The following is a 27,122-nucleotide window of genomic DNA, read 5'->3' as shown; positions in this document are numbered from 1 at the left end:
ATTGAGTAGCTTCATAGAAAAGCTGCAGAGTAGCTCTGTGAACAAACCACAGGTATACAACAACACCAACACACTTTTGTATGATTATACACATCTATACTTTTGCCACATATGCTGTCCTACGTCCTCACAGCTGGTATCAAAGCTATAAAAAGGGCATCGATTTCCATCAGCGTAAACATCTGGCCTACAGCGTTATTGATTCCAAGCCTGTGGCAGACACGCATACACAAACACACATGCACACATAGCATTTTTTTGAAGTGTATAGATTGCATATCATATATGCCCTTTAAACCTGTGTTGTGTTAGATAGAAACAGAAACCACTTAAAATGTATATGAACAGAGAATTTCTGTATAAATATCTACGCGGGCCTCTCTGTGCATCTCAGACCTTCAGAGTGTTTACATCATCTTTTTTCGGATGGAAAGTGAGGTCACCCAGACCTCGTCACATCTGCGAGGGGCTCGTAAGGATAGAACTACAAGGTCGTTTGTGTGTGTGTGTGTGTGTGTGTGTGTGTGTGTGTGTGTGTGTGTGTGTGTGTGTGTGTGTGTGTGTGTGTGTGTGTGTGTGTGTGTGTGTGTGTGTGTGCGTGCGCATCTGTTTCCATAATTTTGCCATCATCCCTCAGGCACTGTGACGTTCATATATTCTCATGCTGAAAGTGATGCATAAAATGCTTGTATGCATGCACAGTGCACATGCATGTATAATGAGGAACAGACACACACACACACACACACATAAACATAAACATACAGACTGTAAGATTTCTCCTCGCATTAAATTCTCTTATATAAGATATTAAATGAAACTAATGTAACCAATTCGCAGAGGCAATTTAGATCAAATACGAATAAAAATTTTAATTGATTTTAATCGAGAGTTTGCAGTCTCATCCCATTCAGCATCAGGGGGGTAGCGTGGTAATGTAAAAGCCAAAATCTACACAAAAGCAGGCACAGTGCATATATTTTAAATGCTATTGTAAAGATGTAACTGTTTGCTGTGATGTTTTGCTTACAAAAAATAAAACGAACTATGAGAGGACAGCAGGCAGGATTCACACAGCAACACCATCCTCAACATATATCAAAATTTGTGACGTCTACTATCCACAGGATTTTCCCAGAAATGCACAAAATGTGATCAACATTACGGCTGTAAAACCCCGGTGGACTACCCAATGATGAATCGCTCCTGACAGATTCCAGTTTTGCTATTGTAAATGTTCTTGACATTCAGACAGCTTATTTACAGTATTAGTGTCAACCTGGCTGATGCAAACACATGAAATTTGTCTCCGTTTTGCTGTGTTTCAAAAGTCGTGTTCAACTTTTCTCGACAGGTGACAGAAACATTTCTTTGTTGCTTTATATTCCCTCTTCATAGTCCCTCGGTTGTTGGCTCTCACGCTCTCTGATCGTGTCTCCGCCCCGTCATTCATCTGCTCCCTGTCTGTAGTTAGTCGTTAGCTGGTACGCAGAGCGATCACATTAGGGAGTTTGTGGCTGTGACCTAATGAAAACATCAGCCACTGTTGATTTAGACATGTAACCTGAGCTGCCACGGCTCTGGTCACATGCTATCTCTGTCGCTCTGATGTACAACATAAATAGCCGCACAAAGAGTTGCGCTTTCTCTCTTCTCATCCTTGCCCATCACAGGCACTCGCTCTTTCTTATTCTCTTTTAATTCCTGCGTGTTGACACGGAGGACAATCGTTGCCTTTCATCTGTCTGACCTGTGTGAGCCTCTGTCTCTTATTGCAGTAGAAAATAAAGTGAAATAGCTGTGAAATATTTTATATGGGTCTTCATGATAATTGATTTCCTACCCGAGGCTTTGAGTGTATGCGTGTGTGTGTGTGTTATGGGAGTCCTTCTGTTATAATAACCTGTAGAGACCAGCTTTTGATCTATCATTTAAATATGAAGGTGGCGGTGATGAATTTTAAGAAGTTCACCGGGTGCATGGAAAAAGAGCCGTGTTAGTCCACTTCAACAGACGCACACTGGATCCATTGTCTTTATGTCAAAGCTGAGGTACATTTTCACTATACATGTCACAAAAAACTGAATTAGGTGTGCACATATACCAGCACTTCACTTAGTTACTGTCTCACAAAGGTGACCACAGTCAAGGCTGTGCACAACACAACAAGTAGCTATGGACAGATTCAAAGAATACTTCAACTAAAAGGGCCATTTTATGTCAATTGCTCTCAGCTTTTAGGGTGATGGATGTATATACATATGTGTGGTTTTGACATGATGTCTTTTCTGTATGTGGTCCACTTTAACATTATAGAGTTTGCTGGCAATATTAGACCTTTTTATTGTTTTTATATTGGCTGTTTGCCTGTCATGAATATAGTTATTTAAATGATGGACCCCTTCAGCCTGCAAATCCAAATAATACACAAAGCCTGAACTTGTATTTATTGAGAAAGAATTGTTATTCCAAAAGTGTGAACCAATTCTTAATATGAAATTGAACAGAGACTGACTGAATAACAGCATCAAAACATCTGCAAACATCTGTTCTCACACTCTTTTTTGTTTTTTATATTTTGTCACCTTGTTTGATTTCATATAGATGTGTACAGACACCTCTGCTGCATTATCCCTCTTTTTTTCCATGTTTTTTTTTTCTTTGCGCAAAAGAAGATGGCTTTCTTTTTTCTTTCTTTTTTTGGTAACAGCTATTCCAGTAAATAAATTGGTTTTGTCTTAATATGAAACTATGACAAGAATCATTCCAAAAATCATCATCGTTGGTTTCAGGCACAATGGCGCAGCTCAGACAAAGGAGGAGAGTAATACAAATATGTGCAAATGAGAAACAAACATTTCATCACCACGAGCCACAAAAAGAGATGATATATCAGACATATCAATCTAACGTCTTCCTCTGCTGTCACTCCACACTCGGTGCATTTATTAAAACAGAGGAGGTGTAAAGATAAGTCAGACCAACACAAACCTGATCATGCTGCTGCTGTTACATTTATTATTCTTGGAAAATTGATTTACTCGCGATGTCACAGACGCAGAAATAACAAAGAACCAAATGAATGTTGTACGTGCAGATAGCGCAGCAAAGCTCTGTAACAAAGCAGCCTGATAGCAGTTGATGGTGGGAAACTGTATGACTGTCTGTCTGGTAAGATTCCTGCGACACGAGCCACCGCTTAGGGTTATCAGTGATAGGCAGACATAGTCGTCCAGGTCCTTGGTAAAAACACCAGAAATAGTAGCTAATAAAAGAGACAGGCGGATTTTTATTGGGAGCTTGTGTGCTATGAGCAAAATCTTTAATGTTGGCATGTTGATGAATGTTTTCATGAAGAATATTAAAACTATAATTTTCACTGGGTGGTGTAGAAGGCCTGTGCATATAATATTGTACCACCCGCAAACACACAGTCACGTGATCATCTAAGTGCTGTTTGCACCCCTGCCCCCTTTCACTCTATCACTTCACTCTCATCATCACCGACAACCTCTTCCTCCACCTCTGATCTCCTCTCCTCTCTCCCCATATCTCCCTCCTACGGCAGCTGCAATTGGAGTACTGCTAACGTTAATTAGGGATGCTAATTGAGCATATCCAAATGTTGAATAAAACATGGATCCAGGAAGAGGGCTTCTTTATTACATTTAAAGGATGCCTCTGAAGAAAGTTTATGACTCTTCAATTTATGTAAATGGGAAATCGTGTTCATTCACTCACAGCGGAAGCTAGCTGTGTGTTTGCATGCTTCATAGTGTGTGTGTGTGTGTGTGTGTGTGTGTGTGTTGGTCATTTTTCATGTTTGGGTAAAGATGTTTTGGTGAAGAATGGCCTCCCTTTTTGCAATTTTGGATTTTTTCTTATTAAGTTAAAACAAAACATAATTAAAACGTATTTTTTAGCTGCTCACCAATCAACCTTTATTCTCAACAAATTGGACTGTGTAAATTAATATTTGTGGGTGTGTGTTTCCCCATTCTTTGAGGTGGATCACTGAAGAAGTTTATATCTCAACATACAGATCCAGTAAGATCACGCACACTTGAATGAGAACAGACACTTGTAGGACTGATTTATCCCTCAGATATAAGAGTCATCATAGATGCCTGTTAATAGAAACTAAACTATGTGTGTCAGGGTTAGAATTAAACTGAGTCAATAAGTGGAAGGGAACTGATTCTACAACATTAATTAGATGTGTCGTGTTTGTGTCAGTGCTACCTGGGCAAAAAAAAAAAAGAAAGTGAAATTTTTTGTTACTGAAACTATATTTCTAATTGTTTTTATGTGGGTCTTCCTTACCCACTCACTGAGTTATTTCCCTCTCGTTGGTATTTTCATCTATGTGCACTAACCTGGCGCAGCAGCAGTTTGGCTGTATCACAGTCATGCAGGTTCTTTCTGATCCTGAGAGCTATAAAAATATGATGATCGTATCAGTGCAGCTATCATGCTTACGTACAAGTCATAATGGAGTTTGTTACGTCAAGCAGCACCTACATAGCTCCCACTACCACTGTCTCATATCGCATACCAATACAGTTACAGAGTCGAGGCATATAGCACATCTATCCCACTGGGTCTGTGGATAGGGCAAAATCAGACATCTTACTGTGTATTACTTTATACTCTTGTTTATACTCTCCTGTATGTAACACTATCTGCTACAGTGCAGCAAGGTTAACACAGTCATTCCACTGCAGTAAAGACTCGGGTTTGATCCTTGGCCTGGATACTTTCTGTGTGGTTGTTTTTGGTTTTTTTTTTGTTCTTCATTTCACAAATGTCGAGGTCCTTTTGGGTTCCTTTCTCATCCATTTTACTTCATTTGTATCCCATCAGTTTTGATTCTTCTCTGTCTGCGTTGTCAGCACTCGCACCACAGATACTTTCAGCGCTTTGTTGGCAGGGAGAGAAAGACAGGCAGACAGAGAGAGAGACAGACAATAGTCAGAGATGCTCCCGGAGGCCCTGGAAACCTGTTGCTCTTTTCACATCACCCTGTGATGCTACGTTACGTTACAGCAAGCTGCTGCTGGATCGATGCCCACCAGGGATATGTTAGTTGGTGTTTTATGGCAGGGCAGAGAGCGGCGGAGGAGAGGGAGAGTGTGTGTGGGTGTGTGTGTGTGTGTGTGTGTGTGTGCGTTGGAAACAGAGGGGGGAGAGTAAAAAACTTGGCATGTCTTAAGTGTTTCCATGTGAATATACAAGTTTGTAAGTTATCTGAAGTGAGTCCTATATGGAGGAAGCATCCTAAGTGAATTCGATGTGACACAAACTGTAAACATATGAACATCCCCTTCCTCAGGCGTCCACACACATGCAATACATTCGTCTTTTAGTCCTTGCTGTGGGCTATAGTAAATGTAACCTATATTCCATTATTTGATAACAGATCAAAGAGGACCAAGAAGAGTCCACCCATGTAAAAAAAAAATACGATATGCAGCATGTGAGTGCATGTGTGTGAACATATATATGAGGAAACTGTATATACTCATACAGAATGTGTGGTTGTGTTTGGCCTCTTTTATCTTTCTCTTGCTTCACCCACATTTCCACAGGAAGAGAGGCGACTACATAGACACAGATTGGTAGCCTCTTGTTTCAGAGTTTCTTCCCATTACTTTCCCCTTCATTTATAATCCTATGACTGCTCTCACTGTGTGCGTAGGTGTAATGTAATGGAGCAGCAGCACACAAACGGGCTCACTATACACCCAGAGGCAGTTGCACTTGCTTCAGACTCATACAGACAATTTTCTTCAATAGCTTTAAGGACATTGCTCATTCCTCTTTCACCTCCAACCACTACCTTTCCCATGCACACTACACACAAGTTCAATATCACGTGCAGATGTCTGAAAACTGATGAAGGTGAAAACACAACCTTGCTCCTAACAAAGAACTGTCGGAGAGGAAGGATGTGCTGCTGCTTTCCTGCTAGTAAACAGGTTTAAGTTGAGTTTATTTTGTCACCATGATACTATTTGAGCTGTTGCGTTTTTCAGCAGATTAGCCCCCTTCAGATGTTAGCTGAAATTAATGCAAGTTTTTCAATAAATTTGAAACATGTACTTATTGTGATTGTTGTTATGTGATTATATATATACATTTTTTAGCTTAAAAAACCTTTACATCATTTTTTCAAGACAGACCAATAAACCACAGGCAGCAACAGGCCTGGCAGTGGGGGGGGGGACTATGGGTTTCTAGCGAAGGTACAGTATAGTCCTAATTGTTCTAACACACATGGAGAAGGAAACATTGTTTTAGCTGTGGATAGAGATCGGGCATGAAAAAGAACAAATGGTAATTATGTCATTATCATGCAAAACCCATGGTAAAATGCAGGATTGCATATTTATTGTCGAGATATAATCAGCACGCTTAATGAATATAGCCTATTTTTAATGTATTCATAGACTTAACACTTGACAATTATCTGGGGGAATGCAATTATTTTCCAGACAGGCGTACAGAGTGTGTGTGTGTGTGTGTGTGTGGAGGTGGCAGGGGTTACTGATAAGATTGAAGACTGTGTGGAGCCACGTGGATGGAGTGATGGCCATGTCCTATTTTACATTTAATGGCTTAAATCCTGTGAATTATGAAATGTTGTGACTAATGGCGTCACACACCACCGCCACACACATACACAGACATTCAATCCACTGTGATTGCTTGTGCGGCAGTTAATATTCAAGTCTTAACTGCTGTCAGATGGCATAGTGATTGAGCTATTGAAATACCCTGTTCTATTCAGTATACCATCCCTGTTGGGCTGTGTGTGTGTGTGTGCAATCCCCATAGTCCCCACTCATCATGAAGGTGGTTAAGAGAAAGTCTTTCCCTGGTGTATACCAATCAGGGTACACAGAGAGTTTCAGTCTCCCTGTGAATTTTGTGCTATTTTTCCCTTCATCTAAGCTGCCATTTAACTTGGATTCCCCAGGCTCCACTGCCACACTGCATCAAGGTTTTATTGTCAGTGACATTTCACACTTATTTTGACATGTTTTTACTCTGAGCAAAGACAGTCTAACCAGCGTTGGTGAGTACAAAGTCTCTACAAAGTTTGTAGTGTGGATTAAGTTAAAACCAGTATTTTTGTGATAGTTTAGTTCCATCAGTTTATTGTTTCTAATAATGCAGCTGCTACTGCAGTTCTGCTGGCACACATGCTAGAGTTTGGGGTTTGACCAATTTACTGATATTTTTGAACAAAAGCTCAATTTGTAGCCATTTTGAATATAAGATTTTCATACGTAAAACTTCAGCCCCCCTCCAAAAAAATGGTAAGCCTAGTTCAGGTTGACTGTAGATAAAGTTTGCTGGAAAATATTTATAAGAGGAAATGAGAAGACTGTCTTGTAAAAAAAAAAAAAAAGCATATTGATTGTTCGTGCAGCATGACCCGTAATTCTGTTTTGTTGTTAGGCAACATCTAGTGGCCGTAGTAATTATGACGGGAGCAAAGGGAAAAGTGCAGGGACGTAGTTTTTAGAGCGACAAAATCCACATCAAGAGGAGGTTGTGGTGGATGGATGGGTCAACAAAACACAGGAATATGACACAGGACGGTGTCACAAACTTAGCCACGTTGTTATTATTGTACCCATGACAACAAAGATCGTCTAATGTTGAGGAAGTATTTATTTTAACCCAAACTATGATCTTTTCCTAAACCTAACCCAGCCATGACCATTATGATAGTAACCATGGAGACAAACATGTGTACACTCCTATGGGTCATATCAGAGGGTTGAAAAAAACGTTCAGCTTGGAGGACGGTTTTTAGCTGGATTTTTCTCCAAGCAAAACGTGTGAATATTATTATTCAGATTATTGGAAATCCAAAACCACATTTTAGCTCATCTCTCACCTCTGCAGCTATATTCACTCCTGCAAATCCTTCTTCTTACTTCATCAAGCATTTTCTGCACTTCTGCACTGCTGGCTAAAGTGAACTTTATTGAAAACCAAGTTCAAACTAATCACAACAGTTGAGAGACAAACAGAGAAAATGAGCTGTTTTCGCCGCATCAGCAGGCATTGGTTTGAATCCCTGAGGACTTGACTTTGTTCCATCAAGAGGAGTTAGCAGATTTCACTGAGGAAAATCCTGCTCAGTGTTATTTAAGTGAAATGAGCGTGCTAGTGTTACACATTTATGCTTTTAGTAAATGTGCAGTGTATAACAAAGTGCTATCACTAGCACAATCCTGGATGATATGTCTTTTTTTTCATATCGTCTAACCAAAAGAGATGAGTGACATGTCAGATTCCCAGCAGTGCCCCAACTTGTACCGATGGCTCTGCGCCTGGTAAACCCCATTTGGACAGGAAATTTTTTTCTGAAGCTTCTTTTTGTCAGGCAGTGATAAATCTATTTTGAATATCATCTCTCCTCACTGTCTGTCTGTCTATTCCATTAGGAAAAGAGGATCACTTTTATGTTACAGCAAGTCAAAGAACTGAGGTCTCAGGGCCCGTCTGTCTGGTGGTCACAAGTGTGTCTGTGTGTGTGTCTGTGTGTGTGTGTGTGCGTGCTCCTATCCTCTCGCGTCAATGCTTCAAAGGTCTAATGTAGCCAAAGCACTGATAAACACTCTGTGAGAGCCCTGGAGAGGGACTGCATGTCAGCTTGTCTGTGTCTGTCTTCACACACACACACACACACACACACACACACACACACACACACACAGACACACACTCACTCACTCAGGGCCCCCTCTTTTCCTCCTGCAGAATGTGTTGCATCAAAAGCATAATCTAAAAGTACCTCTCCTCCCCCTTTCCCCCCACCCCCTCTTCCTTCCACACAACTCCTCAGTGTTACGACCTCAACCACAGGGCGCGTTAACATTCCTGGACCAGCACAACCGTACTGGTACAGATGCAGGGATGCCAACGCCTCTGGCGCTCTTCCTGCTTTGACTGTTTGCTGCTTTAATGGTATCAAGGGTAATGGTGCCTGATACATAGCAAATGCTACATTAGGTAACTGTACTAAAAACATTGACTCAATACATGCAGATGTGTCTGAGCGCTGTGGAGACGTGGAGTGCAAGAAAATCATTCAAAAATTGACAACCTGTAATTTTGTCCATTGTTGGCTGTAGAAAGAGGCATTGTCCAGGAACTGTTCACTGATTTTACCTTAAATACTGTTCTTCCTCTTAAACGTGGTGAATGCGGCTTGAGGTGGGTCAGCCATCGTTGGTGAGACCTAGACCTTACTCGCTGTTTAGGAAACAAGTTTGCATTGCACCATTAGATTCAATTCGTCACTTGTCACTGTGCACAGGATCATCTTCCATTGTGCAAACTGACAGAGAGTGACAATCATTTGCGCAAATAGGTTGTGTATTTCCTCTGCTGCAGTCCCTCTCTGTGTTTGACTATACAGGAACATTTTTTCGTTGAAAATGACATTTAGCTCTTTCAGATAAAACAATGTTTTTTTTCTGAGTGCATGACATTTTGCCTTTGTTTTGGTGTATGGGGATCCTGTTTTATCAGGTTAGGGTTTCAGTGGAGAATGGAGTGGGCAAAGTGACAGGTCATGCAACAGCACCAGTCTCAAGTTACCCTTGACCCAGAATAACTACTGTGGAAACACCTCATTTTTTTGAAGCACTGGGTACTGTGCATGAAAACACACACTGAAGTGGAGGATATGGTTTGGGTTTGCGCATCATTATAATAAATACTGAATAATTTAACAGTGATTCTTCCTCCCCTTCCTCTTCCTGAATTTCTTTTTGTCCCATCAATTCTCATGAATATAGATGGTGATTTGTTTGCAATTACTCCTGTGTATCTGACAGTACAAGGCATGCTTGATTCAACACGGGTTGTTTTTTTTATTGACACCCTCGTGTGTAAGATTAAGGCGTACATATTGATACTCCATAGAGTAGATGAACATGTTGCTTGTCTGCTGTACGGCCCATTAGGCCTAGTCTCCAGCAAGATGCCTTGAGGTGTTGCTGTCTGTTTTCAGCTGATTGTAGAGCGCTCTTGTCTAAATGCAGCACTTTTGCACAGCGCTGTGATGTTGATGTTTTATCTCCATTTCTGGTTGTTGGAGTTGATCTGTGATCCTCAGCTTGCTTTCTCCGAGAGAACACCCGGTGAACCCAGGTGTGTGGGCAAGCGTACGTACATGGGCGAAAGCGTGTGTACACCTGTGCACATGTGCAAATGCTCCCGCGTCATGGCTCAGTGGCTGACATGTAAGACCAGGGTCTGATTGGATTCCACGCTCCAGAAACATTAAACCCACTGGCTCACAGACAAAGGTTGACGTCAGGTGTGTGTGTGTGTGTGTGTGTGTGTGTTTTCACATTACATGGTTGTGTGCATATCTGAGCATGTCCACCTGTAAGTGCGTGACTGTTTAAGTGCGTTTTTAGGAGAGATTACATATCTTCTCTGTGCACGTGTGTGTGCACGCATGTGTACGCTGCACCTATGGACTAGTGCATGCTGGGAGGGAGTTCAATTCTCCTTCAGATCAAGGTCAATGAGCTGTGCCCTATCTCTCTGCTCCATCTATTAGCTGTCCAGTGGAGGGTCTGGGGATGGATGGATAGAAAGCTTTGACCCCGAGTTAAACACATTCACCTACGGGTGGGGAAGGTTACTGTCAAGATGTAATCAGTTACAGATTACTGATTACCTATTTAAAATTGTAATTGGTAGAATAATTGGACAGATGTGTTTAATTAACTGTCAAGAGTTTCTCACAACACAATCTGATTCCTTTCAGGTCTTTTTTTTTTAAAACTTTCTTCTACTAAATCCTACTGAATGTAGATGTATGTTATTTATTGAATTAGGTCAGATTTTTGATACATCCATTATAAGCAACAAATGTCAGTAATTGTTTTATTTTGAATTTTATTGTAACAAATGGTTTATTGTTGCCAGGTCTGTTGACTCCCATTGAATCTAATCTGTTTCCCCTCACATATGGCCGTCCATCCTCTCTACCTTTATCTGCTTTTATATCTGCTTGCCTGCTGTTGTGGGGATGAGTCCCTTAAGGAAGGAAAGGACATCTCACATCTATCAATGAATCTACCGGCCCACATGCTCCTCTGAGCACCTGTCTCCTATCCAGTCTCCCCCTTCTCCGTTTCTGAGGATTGGTTTTGGTCTGTGTTAACTGAGAGGCCGCCCTCACCCACTGATGTCTTGGCTTGTGTCAGCTTTGACGTAGCCAGGTGACAGGATGAAGGAAATCGAAGTAAGATGCGGATGACATGCCCCTGTGCTCAGGAAGTTCTCCCTGGAAAGTGGCAAAATACCACCATGTTACCTGTGGTGATGTTCCAGTGCTGACAGATGCCAAATGAAGAATTGGAAATCTTCTGGTTTACTGAACAGGACCATGGGGAAATTCTTTTAAGTTCTTTTTTTTTATTTATGGGAAATATGGACAATAATAGTGATCTGAGACAGACATTAAACACTCATGCCACTGATTTGTGAAAAGAAAAATGCAATTTTAACAATATTTTAACAATAATTAGAGACACTGATGCACTCTTACTAAGAATCAGGTGCCAGTTTAAAGTTATGAATGACCCTGATTCTGTTTATCTACTACTATTACTAATCTACTTTAACATTATAGTTATTGAATAATACCAGTGATCAAATGGTACCTCTGATATGCCAAAACATTAAAATTACCATACATACAATAAATACAATACATGCTACGGCGAAAAAGCTGTTTCCTCTGTGTATACTGTAAATATTGCTTCCCAGGTTTCCCATATTTTTGAGGTCAGAAACAAAGGAAGTAACTGAAGATGGAGAAAACCCCAGAAGAGAGAGATTCCCTCCCAAACCTCTGTGTTACTCTTAGAGGATGTTGTGAGAGGATGCGTTTAATGCAGCCTGTGCTCCTGTGAGTTTCAAACTCAGGCCAAAGTTGTTTTTATCAACAAGACACAAAATTTGATCAACTGCAAGCCACCTGCTTGTTCCTGTGGTCGAAATGAAGCTGTTGCTATGGCTCAGTATCCCGATGGGAACCAGACTAACAAGCTGTGCATCCCGGCCTGGGTGCTGACAGCGAACTGACCGAGCTTTCTGCTTTAATGAAAAACTCTTTAAAGCGAAGGTGTTTAGTCTGACGAGCAACACATTATTGCCCTCTGGGATGATGCAAAATATGTTTATAGTTTTCATAAGCAAAAAGCCTCTTGTGGGGAAAAGTTTCTGAAAATAATCACATTATTTGCCCAAGTGTTTGTTCGCACAAACACCTTACATGACCCCCAAACCACCTGAGCTCCTGCCGGGATGCTGCTGATGTTGTTTATGTGCTCATGTTAATTAAATTACTTAGATCTGAGTGGGGATGATTAGCATGCTAGCAGTAATAGCTAGCAGGGAATCCAATAGCCTATTATCATAATGAGTCCCTTTGGCGTTCTGTGTGGGAAGGTAAAAGAGAGAGAGAGAGAGAGAGAGAGGGGAGTGTTTATGTCTGTCGCACAGATAGGAGAGTTACATCAAAGGACAAGTGGTTTTTTTAGCAGAATACATGATTTAAATTGCTTTGTCCAACCTGGCTAGAATTAGGTAATGTCACTGCTGGGATACGGCAACAAGGAAATGCACTGTTTGGCAGCAAAACACAAACACACACACATACACCCTCACAAATGCAATATGTAGGAAGCTGAAATATTTATTTATCATACTTTTTGTGATAATTTCCCAGCTGTCAGAAGCCTTGAGCTGCTGCAGAAGATGAAATAAACACTTGCGCAGACAAATATACTCGGCCTCCTGTACAAATATTCACACACACACATCCAGAAACACACATACAACTCCAAGGTGGTGGTGGGGGGGGTTCTGCAGTGCGGCAGGCACCTGCAGCTGTGCCCCCACTCTGCTCATTATACACCTGTTCCCACACACTGGACTTCTGCTGCACATATGCTGGCAACCTCGTGCTAAATATGGTCAGCATCATGTTGATCGGTGTGTTTTTAATGTAATAGCAGTTGCACTCATTGTATAACGGGTTGAGATTTTGCAGTTGCATTTGAGATGATGTTTATTTTTCTTGAATAATTCATGATATATGCTTCCCCCATGAGGCACATGTACCTTTGTTTTTGTTTTTTTCCTGGGTCTTTAACAGCCACTGTATATCTTCTTTTGTTCCTCCACCTGCTACACCTTGCTCTGCCAGACTTCCAGGGAATATATGCTTTGATGGCGTGCTCCTTCGCTCCATGCACAGTAACCAGTTTGACTTTAGATCAAACTTTTTCCTTTATTCTCACCAGACACCAAAGCCCAGGAGCAAAGGAGGAAGATCTGGAATTGTCCTCTGCTCATTAAGTTTCAACACCAGTATTGTCTTTCACTCCTTCTCCAGAGGAGAAGAGGAAGATGAATTGCTCCATATATCCCTGCTCCCACAAGGAGCTTGAATATATGCAGTGATAAGTTCACTATATCTGTTCTCTAACTCACATTTTCTCTCATCTACTCCCACATGCACTAACGTTAACTAATGTATACTTGACGGTTGATTTTAGTTTCTTAAATTCACTCTTTTATCAAAAGAACAATTTGATTTATAAAGTAGATCATATATTGTGTATAGAACACGCACAATGGTTAATCAATATGTCTGTTTCTCATCCACCTCCTGCAGATGCCAAGGCCTGCCCCTCCAAAGACTTCCAGTGCCGTAACGGGAAGTGTTTGGCGCCGATCTTCGTGTGCGACGGCGATGACGACTGCGGGGACGCCAGCGACGAGGAGAAGTGCTCTGCTCCCACCTGCGGTCAGCACGAGTTCCGATGCAACGACTCAGAGTGCATCCCCGCCCTGTGGAGCTGTGACGGCGACCCAGACTGCAAGGACAAGTCGGACGAGTCCATGGAGCGCTGCAGCCGGAGGACGGAGCCCCAGAAACCTCGCTGCCCAGTGGGCGAGTTCCAGTGTGGGAGCGGGGAGTGCGTCCACATGAACTGGAAGTGTGATGGAGAGGCAGACTGCAAGGACAAATCTGATGAAGCAAACTGTCGTAAGTCAACTGGGTGAATAACAAGTGAATGAATGAGTGTGTAAGTGAAAGGACTTCTATTGTAAAAAAGTCCCAGGAGCCCAAATATTTCCGACCATTATACTACTGAGAATTCTCTGTGTTGATGCAGCTTAATAAACCATTTCTCCAGTGCCATAAAACTCCAGTGTTGTTCAAAATGACTGGAAAAACCCATAAAAGAGTCACATCTTTGACACATTCCTTAATGAAACTGAACATAGCCAGCGTAGGTACTCTGAAACAACTTGATGATTTGCAGTCTCTGAGTGGCCCTGACTTCACTTCACATGCTCATATACGCAGCTTCACTGGTTTGATTTACTGAGAAAAAATATTATAAATGACAATATTATAATTCACAATAAATAACATTTGTATTGTAATGAAGGAATATGTCATCCAGTTGCAATGTTGTGGTTCTTTTATTTATCTGTCTTATAGCACAAAGGCCACATGCAGCACTTGTTAATTCATTATTGGTTGGTGTTGAAGTAATAAACAGTTATTCTTAGTCTCTGATGAAGGTGATGAATGGATAACCAGCAGTAAAGCATGTTTTGTTGTGGTACAGTGTGTGTGTGTGGCTCCCCACTACTAAAAGACTATTCTTCAAAAGCTGACACGCTGTGTATTGTGAACAAAGACTACGTGACAAATCTTGTTGTGCCACCAAATGACTGAAGGAAGATCAATGCAAACTTTATCACGATGATCCATGGAGTGTGTTGCCATGCAACCATGTGATCTGCAGAAGCAGACGAAGAACCTCTGAGTGCGCATCTGACCGTATGTGTTTGTTGTGCAAGTGCGAGTGTGAGCGCGTGTGCGTGCGTGTGTGGGAGGTGAAGGTCCTCCATCAAGCGAAACCCCCATCTGGTGTCCTCTTCACACTCCCACACACCACTCAGGGAGATGACAGCAGCCTTACACATATGACATGATACAAGCACACTGCTGCTGCCACACATTCAAACACACACACACACACACACTCAGGCTTTCACAAGGCCTTAACAGACGTACATAAAGAAAACATCTGAGCTTACACACACGGTCAAAGTTATGCAGAATTTCATCTGTATACAAATGCTGAAGCTGAAATACTCACAGTCGTGGAGGGTTGGTTCAATACTTGAACACCCCAGTCTGCTGTAATCACTCTCAGAGTGAATGACCACACACACCAAAGCACAAGCAGCTGTTTCAGTGTATTGATCGTTGTACATACTGTATAATAATACTCTCTAAACCCCCTTCCCATCTCTCCACAGCAGTGATTGTTGCACTTTAGACACAATTTCAAAAGGTCAGTGGGTCATTACTATTTATTGTCTTTGAGATCCATGTAGGTATGCACTGTGTGTAATGTGACAACACAGTTAAAAGTGAAATACAAATAAGCATCATATCTCACAGAGAAGCATTCAGACGAGGCTGTTTCTCTCAGACCTTCCTGGTCTTTAAATCTATAGTCTGTCTTCCACTTCATCTTTTCTGTAACAATAAATGAGGAATGTTTTCATGTCATGTCCTCCAGTACTATATAACATATAGCTTCATAGACTATCCGGGTCTTTAACTCTTAATTCTTACTTCAACCTGCTGTTAGATATATGAGATTGACCCCTCCTACGATTTTTTTTTTTTTGGTCCTAACTAATGTTTAGCTGTAGCTATGCTAAGTTAAACAAGGAGCCCAGCTTGTTAGTCTCACTACCAATTTATATCTGCTCTAAAAAGCCAGCTTGCCAAATAAGATAGAATTTAAAAATGCTGTTTTCCAGGTCTGTGATTAAAGGTTTTATGTGGGAATAATAGCATAAATAATGCAGAGTAAACCCACATAGAAGAACAAACCCAGTGGCATAATTGCAGAGTCATTTCTGACAGTGGCATCAAGTCAAGTGGTCTTGCCGGGTCTGCATGTGTCTGCGGAACCATCTGTCTCAATAACCTTGTTTACTATCTCACAAACACGATGAGACATGAGCTGCATGTACTATATGTATTTGATTGGGTGCGTGTACATCACAGTGAGAATACGAGTGGGCGGGTGCTGGGTTGTGTCAAATGAGATGTATTAGTTTGAGATGTCTGTGTTATGCAAATGAGAGAGCAGAGCTCAGCTGAAGGGAGGTGCAACATTTTAATGTAAATGAGAAATGTGAGAATCATCGCATAGCTGCAGTTTGTTCTCTCCTCCTCCTCCTCCTCCTCTGCTCCGTCAGACTCCGCTCGTTCCCACAGACCCCTCCCCTGGGCATCATCGCCCATCTTATTTGAAACATCTGTCTTAATAATCTTGTGTTATTTCATAGACACGCTGAGACAAGTGACTGTGAGCAGGAGGTTAATGTAAATGAGAAATGGTCAAGTCGTATCTCTCGTCGCTTCTCCCCCCTTTTCCCTCACTCCACCGTTTCTGCAGATGGCAATCCATTGTTATAACTATTCATCCTGGGGATTTATCATAATTAGCCAAGCTCAGATCCCAATCATTTGGCTGAAAGAATCAGCACATTTTTGTGATGGCACAGGATTATGTCTTCCACACTTTGCTGATTTTAGCATTACCATGTGTTTCATCCTTATTTGTTTCTTTATTTTTGGTTTTGAGCCGCAGAAGTCTTGAGTCAGCTCCCTTGTTGGTTCATGTAAATGTGCACACCTCTTCGTGTGTCCGTTCGTGTTTGCTCACCCCACTGTTGGTGTGAAGCAGCGTGTGTGGCTGTGTTTTGTGCTATATTTCCTGATATAGTGATTGTGTGCCACGCATTTTTGTTGCCTTCGTGGCAATTGATCATGTCTGCCTCCATTCCCTTGGCAGAGCGAGTCCAAAACACAACACATGAATAATTAAACAGCCAGTTAAAAAGACGGATGAGTTAAATAAACCTGCCCTCCGCTGTTAAGAGCAAGCACGAAAAAATACCTGCACACACTTGCACATACACACATGCTCAATAGGTCACTAGATGTGGATTTTCCTCAGACAGTGAATGAATACCCGCCTGGTTTTTCATTTCCATTGGGGCTGTTTCTGCACAGGTAGCAGTTGTGTATGAGCGATTACTCCTGGATTGCAGCACACTTTGAGTCGGCCCGATGAAGGAAACAAAATGCGGACTGTGCTCATATATGGACATCTTCAGAGAGACAGAGGAGGAGGAGAAGTGATGGGCTGAATGTGATAGTGTGTACTCCTGAAAATGCTCTGTACTCCTTTAGACTCGCAGATGATATTTTTACCGTAGTCATAAATTAACAACTCACCTAATTCTAATATCTGTGTCTGATTTGTGTCTCTCAGCCCTGCTTACATGTCGGCCTGATGAGTTCCAGTGTGGCGATGGCTCCTGTATCCACGGCACCAAACAGTGTAACAAAGTCCATGACTGTCCAGACTACAGTGACGAAGCCGGCTGCGTCAACAGTAAGTGCCAGACGAGTACAGACAGGAAGGCAGCTCCCTGATGATCAGCAGTAAAAACACATCATCACTCTGCACAGATCATGCAGGTCGTTGGAGTAAAATTACAAATCCTATTGGGAAGAAAACTCTTGATGCACCCCCTACAAGTTTAATCTGTGTGTGTAAATCATCCTTTGTTATATTTGTTTTAAAATTGTCAAGACAGGGGATGTAGTAGAGAGTAGCACAGAGGGCTGCATTTGGCTGCACCAGTTGATTCTGCCCCATGAGAAACTGTTGAAAGAGATCAATTTTGAACTGCTTAGGAAGAAAGAAGTGTGAGAAACCACAATGTCAAAGCATTTAAAGAGTCTCTTTATGTTAAGAATTTAAATCTCCTTTGATATATACAAGAGGGGTTCCCAGTTTTGTTTTCTTTTTTTTTTTACTGAACCACACACTGCTTATTGCATGCACAAGACTGACAAGTACTGCAGCTCACAAATCTACATCAGTGAAGTTGCTATATGCATTAATAGACGCTGAATATCACCTCTGCTCCAGTATGTGCCCCTTCCTCTGCCATATTGAAATTTTCATTGCTTTCAGGGGAGCCAGGGTCTCTTTGGAGGGAGCTCAGTCGCCACTTGCTCCCCTGTCGTGCATAAATTGTGTATGGAACCTGCACCTTCCCTTTCATTTTATTGCATCAGCTGTATAGTGATCTTACGTTTCCTAAGAGACGTTCATATTCTTGCCTAAAGTCCCCGTCACCTTGACTTTACACAGTGTTCGTCATCAGATGCTGTGACTGGCAGTGAACTTTATCTTGAGGCCAGTCCTCTGAAGTGCAGCTGTGAACCTGAAATTGATTTTTTTCACTCTTCAGTTTCCAAAAAGGGGCAGAATACAGTCTGTGTTCATGCACCTGTGCATGTGAGCCAATTTTTTTGAGTGAAAAAAAACTAGAGAAGAAGGTGCCATGGGCTGTACAGCTGTGTTTTTGTGTGTGTTGGCCCTTGAAAGTAACTTTCTCCACAGTGGCAGTGACATTTATTGATGAATTAGCTAAATGATCTGGTAAATAAATTCACATCCCTCCAACTGCAAAATAATAACAACAGCAATCAGGTGAACTTGTTCTGTTCTCTCCAAGTTTGATGTCAGCAAATAACAGTCGGCTAACATTAAGTGCGACCTTGCAGTGCATCTCTCTTTAGCCTGTCTGTCTCGCTAACCCAGCTGGGCAGTGGGTCTCCTGTCTGCTCAGCAGCCACTTCCAGGGCTGCTCTGTGACTTTGTGCCTGACGAAAATGAGAGTGAAATACAACAATTTATTATATTTGATATGTATGTATAAATATTGAATTTTAAATGTTGATTAGCTGGGCATAGATGTAGGAGGGCAATAGTTGGCATCAGTCACCTTTTCCATTCTTGATGAGTTTGCTCTTCTGATAATAATAATAATAATAATAATAATCTTTTTTTACAGTGCACTTTCCAAAATCCACATTACAAAGTGCTTCACAAGGCAACAAAATAAAACAAACAAGCCCTGAAATCACCAGGCTTCATTCACTTTTCATTCTTGCAGAGGAGAGATCAAATCAAAAGAGTTACACATCCTCCCACTCACTACAACATAAAATGATTCAGTTCAGAACCACTGTCGAAGCCAGAAATCCAACCTTACATTTAATAAGCCAACATCTTTGAAAAAATGTTAATGCCTCAGGCAGATCATTACCTTTGGGCTTCTCTGGCCTCTCTGTTTATTGTCCTCACTAAACTCCACCATTTAAAATCTCAACAAACCACCTTTAACATTACATTTCAATACTCTACTTATAACCTGCCTACATTTAAAGGTAGCTGTAGATAGCTCATTTATTTACCAGGTACTGTCTGATAGCTCTCACTGAGATCAAAAGCAGCAGAAACCAGCTTCTGGCTGTCTGTCTGCATAAACTACAATCAGCTTTTACTGTATTACTTGCTAAGGCTTCACATTCATTTTGCCTACTTTTTACTCTGCAAAAATAATGAAAATTTTACTCTTACTGAAACTGACTGAGCTACAGATTCTGATATTTGCAGTTTGCATCTTGGTGGGATTGAAGTTCATCTTGCAGAATACTAATTTGTCTCAACGGTACATGATTTTTTTTGAAGGCGCTGCTGGATTTTGTATATTTTTAGCTGGAGATGGATGCAGTACAGTGAGTGAAAGCCTAATCTTTTTTGTTGTATGTTGCGTCTTCACCACAGTTACAAAGTGTGACGGGCCCAGAAAGTTCCGCTGTAAGAACGGGGAGTGTATTGACAGCAGCAAAGTGTGTGACAATGTGAAAGACTGCAAGGACTGGTCTGACGAACCCATGAAGGAGTGTGGTAAGATTGTCTCTCTTCACACACAAACACACACATACCCAGACACTCATCAGTTGTGTCACCCCTTCAGGCTCACAGCACATGGATGTACATGTGTAATAGCACTGATGCACACATGCATCATCAAGTACTTCTGATGTGGGTGGTCACTCTTCATAGGAAGAGTAGCTTCATTTGATCAAGGCAGGGTAAATCAGGACGTTTCTGAGCTGCCTTGATATGATCAAAGGGCCAAGCGACTCTGCCCTGAAGTGTGATCTTAGCCAGGAAATCGTGACCGGACTACATTACCCATAAGGAGCCACACAGATTACCCGCACACCATATATAATTGCCACTTAGCGAGGTTCAGTCACGGATTTCACAGCAATCCAGCTGCAGAGAACAGAGTGGGGCAGATGAGAGAAACATACCTGTTAATAAAATCTATCAAGTAAACGTAGCTCATGTAATTGCGGCTGAAGCAACTTGTGATGTATCCGTGAAATTTCACTCATGCGCACGTACGAGCGGAGGTCTCTGAGATGACTCAAGGAGAGAGCGCTTCATGGGCCCTGCTCTGAGAAGGCATGCTGCCCTTTCAGCTCGCTCTGATCTTCAGGCAGATGGATACACACTATAATGAGATTGCCCTGGAACCATATCATTAATGTTGAACATGATTTTCTGTGTGTCTAAAGGCAAACCGGCACCTCCCCTGTGTTTTAGTCATAATTGACAACTGCTATTATCCACCAGTTAGAGAGGATGATGGTTCCTGAGCAAAGGCCAGGCCCAAGCAAAGGAACATGGTTAACCCTCCTGTTATGTTCCGGGTCCAATTGACCCGTCTTAAAGTTTGAAGATCTAGGAAAAATAGTTAAAAGTATTTTTTCAGTATGAAACTTCTTCTGCTTGCCTTAATTAGTGTAATCAACATATAATATGAAAATGGTTCATCTCACATATTTGCAACCACCCCCTGCATGTTTATATCAAAATTTAAATGTTATGTTTCAATGTTATGTAAAACTATTGTGTTTCATATGTTGGCCTTTCAAAAGCAATAAAGTGGTGAAACATTTTTAAAAAAGTTTGAACATGCATTCTTTTTATGAAAAACGAGTGAATTATCCTAATTGAACCATTACCTGTTAGAGGTAAGGAACACCACTGCACTAAATATTGATAGAATAGTTAGTAATGGAGTTAGTAATGAAATATTCAGAGTGCTTGTTAGGATTTTTTTGGTTTCGGACATCTTTTGGATAATTAAACATGCACTGAGTCAAATTGACCTGGGAACACCATTGCTGTTCCTGACAAATGAACATAACAGGAGGGTTAAAGAGGAATTTATGAATGACAGGTCAACAGCAGAAGAAAAAAAAATCCTGAGGAGTCGATGGACATGTGAACATTACATCCACCCATTGAGCATGTTCTTCCAAAGCCATGGGCATTAATATCCTCCTCTCTTTGTCACACCATTCTGGGACCTGGCTGCAGGGATCTGCTCCCATCTAGCTACAGGAGCATTGAGGATACTGTGAGCAGCAATGTCAGGCGATAAAACTTGGCTTGAAGTCAACGTCCCAGTTCATCTTGAAGGTCCAGGCCTGCCAATTGTTCTACACCAAACTGTGAATACAGTTGTTTTTGGCACGTTGCTTTGTTGGTTTTGGAAAAGGAAAAGATCTTCTCCAAACTGTGTTTTTACACATATTTATGCTGTAACGCCAGCGCATATCCCTTTCCCGTTCCCACGTTCCCTTTCACATATCAGAATGAGTTTACTAGTCACAGGGAGTTTTACTCAGCCTGTGAGACTAGTAACTCAGTGATGTCATAAGGTTTTTTTGGGTTGTTTTTTTTACACAAGGGTCAACTTGTCAACTTCTTTTTTAACAGAAAGCCTGCTTTACAAATTGAGGACATACAGTTTGAAAGACATTTAACAGGCAAGAAGGGTCAGGTGAAAGACACTGCAGTGTTATGATGCATTGTGAGAAGTGTAGTATCCATCATGTCTAGAGTTTGGCCCAGATTAGACACATCCACCTTGACCGCCATAACGAAAACGCCCCAACCCATCGCTATACAGATGCAGATGCGCGTGTCCACATACTTTTGGCCTACAGTGCATTCTGTAGCTGTCCTGCCAGATGAAAAGGAATCAGTTGAAATAGATTTTCATCTTTTCACCTTTTTTCTCCTTTAATATTATGTTGATACTGAGCTGATTTGTTGTTATCTGATGGAACGCGTTCAGCCTTAATTTTAGTTGAATGTCAGGCTCATCTCTCACAGTCACTATTCCCCTTTTCCTCTCCCTGTCAGTCTCTCTCGATTTCTATTCTCTCTCTCTCTCTCTTTGTCTTTCCCTCCTGCGCCCGGTCTCACTGTTTCACAGCAGCACCTGTAGCCTTGAAGCCTAAATCTTTAATGTAAACCGGTAATGAAGTACCAGCTTTAGCTTTCGGCAGCGATCCTCCTCCTCCTCCTCTCCCAGGAGGGTAGCTGAAAGACAAAAGGATAGATGGAGGTGCAGAAACAGGAACAGGATGACTGAGAGATAGTCCAATCTGTTCTGCTAAAAACAAAACGAGGAGGAAATTGGGGGAACGGGATGAGAGGATGAAGGAGAGCTTGTGCTCGTGCAACAATAGGCATCATGGTGGAGTGGCACCTGGTACACATGGCCAAGCTTCCTGTTGGAGAATGGACTGGCTCCAGGTGCGTTTGGCTAAGGCTGTGTCTCTGGGCTTTGAGCACACACAAGCAGCCCCTCATAAATATACTGTACACACACACACACACACACACATGCACATGCACTCTTGTCTGTTTTTCTACCACCTTTAAGATCACTGTCTTTTCTTTTTTGAATGATAATTTGATGTGTTCTGAAAGATCTGACAGGACAAAATTATCTTAGCTGGCAGGATGATTAAGACTATGCACACACACACACACACACACACACACACACACACACACACACTCTTTCTGTCAAACTCTATCTCTGTGGCTTATGTACTATTCTATCCAAAAGCCTGTTGGAGTTATTTCATAATTATTCAACTCCTCTTTCCTTACCTCCATCGCTCCCCTTCTGTTCCCTGACCCTTCCTCTGTCCTTCCTCCTACCACCACCACCCCACCCACCCCCCCCCACCCACCCCCCACCCCCCCACCACTCTGCAGGCCTCAATGAGTGTGCAGACAACAATGGCGGCTGCTCCCACATCTGCAGGGACCGGAGAATTGGTTATGAGTGTGACTGTCCCTCTGGCTACAAACTCCTGGACAAAAAGACTTGTGGAGGTAAAGAAAAAAAAAGTACTGTCAAACCTGCTCGAGCCTTGAAGTGTTCTGGGAGAGATCTGGATTTCACAAGGCTATCAATCTTATTTTTGTCCATATTCTGGTTAAAAGGACAGTTTGACCTGGTCTTGGTCTGGGGTGAGTTCAGACAAGATTAACACAAAGAGTGGAAGCAGAAGTAAACTGCTGTCAAAACTGCCTCCTCCATCCAATGTAAAGTTTTGTTTACATATTGTACCTTCTTTATTTATTACCTGCAGAAATTAAAATGTAAAGTGGGACATCCTGGATTTAGGAGTTGAAGCTATTAACTGACCAACAACCTCTGACTGTAGAGTCTGAATGCAACATCTCACAAGTCCTGTCTGTACAGCGTGATGGTCAGGTCCAGATTAGATCTATAAAAGATTAAGTAGCAATTTATTTAGGCAGTAGTGTTAGGATTTATCTATCTTGATGTATGCTATATTTCACTGTAATGTTCTTGCTGACTAATGCACAGGGTTGTTAAAGCTTTTCACCTATGCTCATGTGTGAGTGTCGTTGGCAACGTCTACTGTAGCTGGAGTTGATAGACAGAGAATTGCATGTTTCATTCATCAAAGATGATCAAATCTTGTAACAGTCTCTAAACCACAATTCTACTTCTAAACCAGTTCAAATAAGAAAATACAAAACATAAAAAAGACAACTATGAAATCGGCTGAAAGTGATTTGTTTTACTTCCCAGCTTCATCTTTTGGTGCCAAGTTTGACCAAAAGTTCAAAATCCTGATCTCAGTGAGACAGAATTGGTATCGAACTTCTCATCAGGCTGTTGGACAGCTCTTTTATTTGGATTGAGGTGTTCACATGTGACATATTGTGACGGAGCCCCCCAGTTGTTGTTTGTTGGTTTGTCTGCAGGATTTGGCAAAAAGTACTGAACAGGGTCAGGGAAGAACCTGTTATATTTCGGTGCAGATTCAGTTAAAGAGGCGGATCCATGAATTTTTTATCGCTGTCCTTAACTTTGAGAACATTTTTCTCAGTTTCTAAAGGAAATACTGTTTGGATCTTGATATAAAAAATAAAAAACAGACATATTAATGGTGTTGAGATCTATGGGTTTGTACAGTTTGGTGCAGATCCAGATAATATTCTGTATCTGGAGGAAGAAAATGCTGAATCCACATTACAAACAGAGTTCTTATTATTAATAGTACTGTATATATGGCACCAGCAGCATTTAGGAATGCTTACATCAGTATTTCATTCTAGGTTCAACTAATAAAATTGCACATTATCAATAGCAGATTCTTCCTTTTTCCTTTAGTTTTTTTATTATAAGAGCCACACAGACATATGTAGGATTGTTTGGCTTTGGCAGAGGTATATACTCCAACATGTAGACTTGTTTTTTAAAAAACAAGCAAAAAAGTAAAACACAAAGAAGAATTTATTTTTTCAATCAAAGTATTGTTTCACAAGTTGCAGCGTTTACATTCCGCACAATTCATCCTTTCTCTCGAAGCTCTTTGTCCGACACACGTAAATCACAGAACCTGAATTTGAGGAATTAGACTCTCATTTCAAGTGATAAATCTCCTCTGAAAGATTGTTAACATCTTAGATGCTGAACATGTACTTATCTCATTTCCCATTCTTCAAACAAAAATGACTGTGTGTGTGTGTGTGTGTGTGTGTGTTTCTCCATAGTTTGGGTCTTTATTTCTTTGTTTCTCTCCACAGACATAGATGAATGTGAGAATCCAGATGCCTGCAGTCAGATCTGCATCAACTACAAAGGAGATTATAAGTGTGAGTGCTACGAAGGCTACGAGATGGACCCTGCCTCTAAGACCTGCAAGGCCGTGGGTGAGCCATTTATCACACACATACACACACATTTTCACAGGTGAAGACACACACTGTCACAGATGGATGTTCCCACCACAATAAGCGAGACCTACTCTATACACAGCACTTACTCTCCCATTCCTGCACCCCTAGCTACCGAGTCACATCCCACACTATTCTCACACTGTGGGCCTCTGTGAAAGGAGAAGCTTGCTTTGTATGCAGGCACTGCACAGCGATCTGTGCAAAGATAAATATTTGCCATCTTTTTCTGTTGTCCTCACTAATGAAAAGTTTGCAGTCAGCTGCCTCTGCTCTCCCTGGAGTGTTATTGGAAGGATGTTGTGTGGGAAGGGGGCCTGCCCACTCACTATAGGACACAGGTTTGCACCCCCTGGTTGGCCCTGGGTAAACGCTTCGGGACAGTCACGGTGAATGAAAATAAAATCTTGTCCTCAAAGCTGCACCAGGCGAGATTGTTACTGAAAAATGCCTGAATCCTGAGGTGAAAATGCAACTGGAGCTTGTTAGCTGCACCTAAAGGCTGCCTGTTTGAAAAGCTCAGTGTGAATTCTGGGATTTTTTTTTTTTTTAATCAGTCACCCCCATTCTCAGGCTGTTACAGCTGGCTTTGGCGATAACGATGCTGCCTGTCAACAACCATTCAAACACGCACAGATAACATTCCCCGCTACAACTGACAAATTAGAGCTTGTGATGTGTAGTGATGTTACGATAAAAGTGGATATACTGTACATTTTACATCCGACAGCATTGAAAAGAAAATAAACAGTCCTGCTCAGTTGTGCCTACTTCAGTAATAATGTTTGCTTCCTCAGACCTTCATTTATATCACCTGCGCTGTGCTCTGAAAGCACGATAGACTCTCTGTGCTGCTTAACATGCATAACAGCATATGCTTGCTGTTTAAAAGAACAGAGCTGTACCTGCAGACCTAGGAGAGATTAGTAACTGTAATCAGTGCATCATCAGTGTTTTATCAGTTTTATAAAGTCATACCTGAGACATAACCTCCTGCTATGGCAGCATTTTGATGCCTTGCAACTACACCTTTGCCTACAATGTGAATGGAATCCTCAACAGTTTGAGTCACACAACAAATTACCTTTTTCTGCAGGAAAAGAGCGTTATTAGTGATTACAGCCATCGGTCTTAGGTGGAGTCATTATAGGGTGAACTGGTCTAGTAATGAGAGAGCTTAAAGCAGAAAACAGGCCCTCACTCTTAAGCTAAGTGGAATAAAAAAAAACGCCAATGACTGCTTCATGTCTCTGTGTGTGAATCTTTATCACCGTTTGGTGGAGCAAACAGTGCTCATCAGGGGCCAAGGTATTTGTTAGAGAGGAGGATAGGCAAGAAACAAGACAGATGGATGGATGCGTTGTATGAATATCAGTGCTCATCGAATTAATGCATCCGCACTGTCGGCTGTGGCGCAAGTCATACGTGTCAAAGGAGACAGAACAGAGCAGGGAGAAAATGTGACAGGATTACTTATGTTGAGGTTTGTGTATTCAGAGGCACAAATAGAGATGGGACCATAAACAGGAGGGCGGCTGCAGTGTGAAGCTGAGGTACTGCAGACATAGTGAAGCTGCATTTGCCCCGTGAACTCATTCCTTGACAGACACATGCACTGTGTGCCCAATCACACGCATGCACGGCCAAAGACATCAGCATTCATAGTCGCTGTGTTATTTAGAGGAGCCGTGTCAACATTCATACAGAGATACAGCTCTCCTGTGACTGACTGGCCATGAGGGATGCTGCGTTCTGTGATGAGATGTGACATGTGCCAAGTGACAGTATCATTTGCACATATTGAAGCTCAGGCTGTCAAATGCCAGGCTGATTTTTTTTTTTTTTTTTTTTTTTTATATATCTCGGAACCACGCAGCAAAGCACAGCGTCATCATCTAGATACCCACAGTGATATATATAGATCTATTTCTCTGCTTTTCCTACTTGTGTTTGCTGTTGTTAGTGCAAGAGGAGCCTGTGCACGTGATTGTGAGAAGCTATGCAAAA

General features: G+C 41.6%; 1 protein-coding gene across 4 annotated transcripts in view; it reads left to right on the top strand.

Moving 5' to 3' along the window:
• lrp8 (low density lipoprotein receptor-related protein 8, apolipoprotein e receptor) overlaps positions 1 to 27,122 on the top strand; it is a 170,545-nt gene that overhangs the window by 105,150 nt on the left and 38,273 nt on the right. For all 4 annotated transcript variants that reach the window (XM_071486399.1, XM_071486398.1, XM_071486397.1 and 1 more), the window contains exons 5-9: positions 13,727 to 14,101; positions 17,433 to 17,555; positions 19,806 to 19,928; positions 23,115 to 23,234; positions 24,966 to 25,091. In XM_071486399.1, the coding sequence (XP_071342500.1) occupies positions 13,727 to 14,101; positions 17,433 to 17,555; positions 19,806 to 19,928; positions 23,115 to 23,234; positions 24,966 to 25,091 (867 nt within the window). The remainder of the gene's footprint in view (positions 1 to 13,726; positions 14,102 to 17,432; positions 17,556 to 19,805; positions 19,929 to 23,114; positions 23,235 to 24,965; positions 25,092 to 27,122) is intronic.

The sequence above is a fragment of the Trachinotus anak genome, unplaced genomic scaffold (assembly GCF_046630095.1).
Source record: "Trachinotus anak isolate AG129_WGS33_773 ecotype Australia unplaced genomic scaffold, CSIRO_AGI_Tana_v1 ptg000010l, whole genome shotgun sequence".
Lineage (NCBI taxonomy): Eukaryota > Metazoa > Chordata > Actinopteri > Carangiformes > Carangidae > Trachinotus > Trachinotus anak.
This window is presented reverse-complemented; position numbering and strand designations above follow the sequence as displayed.